A 4983-nucleotide genomic window follows, 5' to 3' on the forward strand; every position below is an offset into this window, starting at 1 on the left:
AAAATTATAAAAATAAGAAAATAAAAAAAACAATTCAAAAGATGAATGTATAAAATAAATGAAGAAGAAGTAATAAGATAAGTGAAATATAAAAGAATATATAGATTGAAAATTATTATAAAATAAAAAGAAGAAAATATTAAATCTATAGAAGAAGAATATAATAACAAGAATAATAGGAAAAAATGAAGAAGTTATAACAGAAAAATAGCTAAATGCTCAAATATTTACATAATAAATTAATGATAAATGATGATAGAAGAAAATAGGATAGCAAATAAAATGAACATGAAATGATAAAAAGAAATGATAAAAAGAAATGAAAAAGAATATGAAAGAATTAATAAGATTGAAAAATATTAAGAAAAGAATAAAAATATAATTAGAAAGAAACAAAAGAACAAGAGGTATAGAGAAATGAAAAGAATAATACAAAAGATTAAAAAAAAAAAACAAAAGAGAGACAGAGAAATAATAATATTTAGAATAGAAATGAAGCAGAGAATATGAATAAAATAAAAGAAGATTATTGAAGAAAGAAGAGAATAAGCCTATGACATAAAAGTAAATAATCAAGAACTATTTAACGAAAAGAGTACAGATGATACATTAAAAGTGAAACACAAAATTACAAAATAAATAGTTATTGAAATAGGGAACCAAAATAAGCGAAGAAATTATGCATTTAAATAAAATGATCAAATGAAAATAGTGTAATATATTTTTTGAATAATGGAATATTCTGTTTTCTATTATTTTCTCTTAAAATTATAAAATATAAAATAAAATAAAAAGTAGGTAAAATACAAATTCTATATCAATCAGTCGACATTTTGTAATTCTTGTTGGTTTAAGTATGATGTATCTTGATTTGAGTATATTCATTCATAATTCTGTTCTTTTTATATTATTCTTTATTTCATTTACCTTCAATTCTATTTTAATGTGAAAATATCATTATGAAAAATAATAAAGAAGAGTATTATGTTAATTCAAATTTATAATGTTATTTATGAATATCAATGATTACATAAATATGAATATCCATCGTATTGTTATTAATGTGTAAATATGTTATATTTCATTTATCACATTGATGAGATGTCATAATGATATGTTAACAGATGTTATTATTTATTTATTTAAATGATATAATTATTGATATGAAAATTAAATTATATCATAGATGATTATCAATGATGAATGATGATAATATACAATGTAAATTATTTATATTATCATATCAAACAAGAGATAAATGATGAAACAAATAAAAAGATAATAAATAAGAAGTATCAATGAAATGATGATATGATAATAACAAATTGAATAATTTAAACATCAACACACTAATATAGAATGAAGAATGACTATTTAATATGTATTATAAATTAAACATTTATAAATAATAATAATGAATTTAATGTTCATCTTCAACTTTCATTCATGATAATAACTCATTAATTTTATCATTAATCATTATATTTATTTTCTTATTATTTTCTTTATTCTTTCTTTTATCATTTTATATTTATTTCAATTTCAATTTCATCAACAGATATATTCATTTAATACAGAAATCGAAATAGAAAGATATAACTAAATATACAAAATCTTATTCTCATATTTAATCACAAATATTTTCATCTAATAATATTTTCTACTATTTTTTTACCTTTTAATCATTTAACAAGAAATATTTTGCATTATGATAATTCATTTCAATGATCTAACAAACATAAACATCATGTTTTAAACAAACAATGAATACATTCATTACATTTAGACACTATTTCTGAAATAATTAACAAGTTCACAAATCATTATAATAATATAATGATGAATACGAATAAAATGCATAATTTCATGACCATTGAAATATATTATATAAAGAAAATACAAACACAATTCTAAGAAAATATTCATTTCTTATTTGATTATTATCGTTAATCAGTTATTTTATTAAATAAAAGATTATGTTCATTTATATATTATTTATTATTTATTTGTTGTTATTTATTATATTTATATTTCGTTTTTATTTTAACTGTTTGTTAATTATTTTTTTTTAATTTATGGTTATCAAATAATATCATTATTTAATTTAGATTTCATTTGTATTTTTATCATAATTAATAGTAATTGTAATGATGAATTAAAATGTCAATATATCAATTATTCATACAATGAATTATATTATCATTATTGATATAATTATATTTATTTTAAAATAAATATAATTGAAATATTATAATTAAATATGAAAATGTTAAGAAATAATGAACAGATATTAGAAATATAAATAATAATAATAATGAAGATGATATTATTAGTTAAATATATTTCTTTATTATGGTTATAAATATAAAATAATAAATACAATGATAATATAAATGAAATATATGTCAATTAATATTTAATCAAATAGAAAATGATGATATAATAATTAATCAATGAAAATAATATTAATAAAAGAAAATAAAGAATAAAGAGTATAAAGATAAAGAGTGTAAGAGAAAATAAATAAAATAAAATAATAATATAAATAAAAATAAAATAATATTTTAATTTTATTATTTATTATATTAATACTATTATATTTAACTATTTCATTATTAATTTCATTATAATTTATTATTATTATTTAAACTACTTCATTATAATATTTAATTTTATTATTATTTCTTTATATTTTATACCTTTCATACATATCACATTACTATATCATTAGTTATATAATAATGATATCTGTCTCATTTATAACTTCTGTTTGATGAAATTTCTAAATAAACCAACATCAGAGACAATCAACCATTTATTTTGACTCAGACATTTTACTTAATTTTTTCATTGATAATTATAAAAAACTATTTGTTATTAACTTCAACATTAAAATATTCCAATTTTAATAAAACTATCATGTTAGTTAAATAATTAATATAACCACTATTCCAATAAGGGAGAGAATAGGTAATGGTGCACTATCTATGCTATCTTTTGAATCATCTTCTGAATGAGTTTTAGAATTTCCATCTGAATGAGCACTAGAACTATCTTCTGAGTGTCCCTTTGATCCATCTTCAGAGTGGTTCATCGACTTTTCATCGGATTGACTCTTAGAATCATCTTCTTTATTCTTAGATTCTTCTGAATTATTGTTTGAAGTATCTTCTGATTGACCATTATTATTTGAACTACTTTCTTTATTATTAGATCCTTCTGAATAGTCATTTGATTTTCCATCAGAACGATCATCAGAACTATTTTCTTGATTCGTAGTCTTATTTCCACATTTATATGTAGTTCCATTTTCACATACCCCACATTTCTATAATTCTACACTGTAAACTTTTCCTTTTTCATCACACTTACTATTAGAATAAGTGTTTCCATACATCGTTTCATTTTCTACCTTGTACATACAATAAGCTTCATCATTTTCATTACATTTACCACATGTGCCTATTACATAAGTCAAATACATATTATTTTTGTGTGTGCACATATCGTCATCAATACCATCAGTAAGATATCCAACATAATCTGGTATTTCTTTAATTTCAATAGTACATATATCTCTGTTAAAACAAAACTTTTTAAACTCTTCACTATTAATATCAACTGTATTCTCTTCTTTATCTCCAGTACATGTTGATGATTTAGTATAATGTGAAATTGTAATATTATTACCATTATGAATATAATAATCTGAAGTTACTGATCCTGTATAGTAACATTTGCCAAAGTCAATAGTTTTAAATACGATAGCATTTCCTTCAGTACTTTTTATTATAGTAATGACTATTGATTCAGACATTACAATGCCAAATAAAAAACAAATAAACAATATACTCATCAATTGTATTTCTCATTTATTTGTTTCATTTAAATATTATTAATCTTTCTTCGTACTTTCTCTTTTTTTATTTTTTGTATATTAAATTCTTCATGAGTTCTATGTATTTTATTACATTTTTGGTAATTAAAAAAACTAAATTTAAAAAGACTATTTTAATTGTTTAATATCAATAAAAATATTCATCCAAATTCTAATATTTTTAATTTCTTTTCACTCAAATCTGACATTCTTGACACTTATTTATTCTTCTATCTACTTCTATTAATTTCTTCTTTTATTCGTTTCATTCTTAAAATCTTTTCTTGAATGAGAACCATCTAACATAGTTCTTAAGCTACTAATAACTTTGAATGAAGAAATAAATTATGATATTTTCATTTAATTTAAGTAGTACTGTTTTATTTTATAGAAATATATGGTACTGTGAAAAATAATCAAATTATCTACTCTATTTGTTTTGAGTTATTTTAAATAGGTAAATTGTCATAATGAGAAGATGTTAATAAAACCGTTATTTTAAACACTTTCATTTTCTACAAATTAATGTTTTAAACTTTATAACACGAGTGAATAAATTTTTCATTTTCACTATATCTTATTATGTTGTTATTTTAATAAATTATTTGAAATAAAGATTTATTATTTATGTATTTATTACTCTTTTTGGTAGTTATACTTGAGAATATTTTCAGTTATTATAATGAAAAATAATGAAAATATAATAAAAAAGAATAAAAACATTTCAATTAACATAACCAATAGAATGAATGATTATAAATTAATAAATTATATTTTGATTTTATTGTCTTTATTATACTAGCGTATTAATGTATTAATACCATTTAATATATAACCAAGTATAACTTCTCATTCTTGACACCTTTTTTGATACATTTATATTTTTATTTTCTTCTTCATTTTCTTTTTGGCTTGCTATTTTTATTTATTGGTTATTTGTTCTTCAACAAGATATTATAATATTATCTATATATTTAAAATATGAAATTAAACATTTATTCTTATTATATTAACACATTATCATTCTATCATTCTATTAGATTATTTATTTTCTTCTCTTCTTATTATAATTTCTCTTGTTTTTCTTCTTTTATTTCATTTAAACG

General features: G+C 19.1%; 2 protein-coding genes across 2 annotated transcripts, besides 20 other annotated features; both read right to left on the reverse strand.

The window, feature by feature from the left end:
• The first annotated feature begins 6 nt into the window (after positions 1-6).
• Positions 7-185: a microsatellite.
• Positions 186-219: 34 nt separating this feature from the next.
• Positions 220-885, reverse strand: EDI_184210 (uncharacterized protein; the record flags this gene model as incomplete). Its single annotated transcript, XM_001741081.1, has 2 exons — positions 220-579; positions 808-885. 2 exons carry the CDS (start codon positions 883-885, stop codon positions 220-222), a joined length of 438 nt encoding a protein of 145 aa, XP_001741133.1.
• Positions 299-478: a microsatellite.
• Positions 763-794: a sequence feature (AT_rich).
• A 242-nt stretch (positions 886-1127) lies between the features above and the next one.
• Positions 1128-1181: a sequence feature (AT_rich).
• A 190-nt stretch (positions 1182-1371) lies between these two features.
• Positions 1372-1425: a sequence feature (AT_rich).
• Positions 1426-1460: 35 nt separating this feature from the next.
• Positions 1461-1549: a microsatellite.
• Positions 1550-1919: 370 nt separating this feature from the next.
• Positions 1920-2077: a microsatellite.
• Positions 1975-2127: a microsatellite.
• Positions 2128-2189: 62 nt separating this feature from the next.
• Positions 2190-2227: a sequence feature (AT_rich).
• Positions 2228-2324: a microsatellite.
• Positions 2296-2472: a microsatellite.
• Positions 2473-2516: 44 nt separating this feature from the next.
• Positions 2517-2560: a microsatellite.
• Positions 2561-2683: a microsatellite.
• Positions 2561-2741: a microsatellite.
• A 185-nt stretch (positions 2742-2926) lies between these two features.
• Positions 2927-3817, reverse strand: EDI_184220 (uncharacterized protein; the record flags this gene model as incomplete). Its single annotated transcript, XM_001741082.1, has 2 exons — positions 2927-3328; positions 3413-3817. 2 exons carry the CDS (start codon positions 3815-3817, stop codon positions 2927-2929), a joined length of 807 nt encoding a protein of 268 aa, XP_001741134.1.
• A 162-nt stretch (positions 3818-3979) lies between these two features.
• Positions 3980-4039: a sequence feature (AT_rich).
• Positions 4040-4465: 426 nt separating this feature from the next.
• Positions 4466-4516: a sequence feature (AT_rich).
• Positions 4517-4551: 35 nt separating this feature from the next.
• Positions 4552-4663: a sequence feature (AT_rich).
• An 88-nt stretch (positions 4664-4751) lies between these two features.
• Positions 4752-4804: a microsatellite.
• A 24-nt stretch (positions 4805-4828) lies between these two features.
• Positions 4829-4869: a sequence feature (AT_rich).
• Positions 4870-4871: 2 nt separating this feature from the next.
• Positions 4872-4978: a microsatellite.
• Between the last annotated feature and the right edge of the window lie 5 nt (positions 4979-4983).

The sequence above is a fragment of the Entamoeba dispar genome, genomic scaffold (assembly GCF_000209125.1).
Source record: "Entamoeba dispar SAW760 scf_1105229463525 genomic scaffold, whole genome shotgun sequence".
Classification (NCBI taxonomy): domain Eukaryota; phylum Evosea; order Mastigamoebida; family Endamoebidae; genus Entamoeba; species Entamoeba dispar.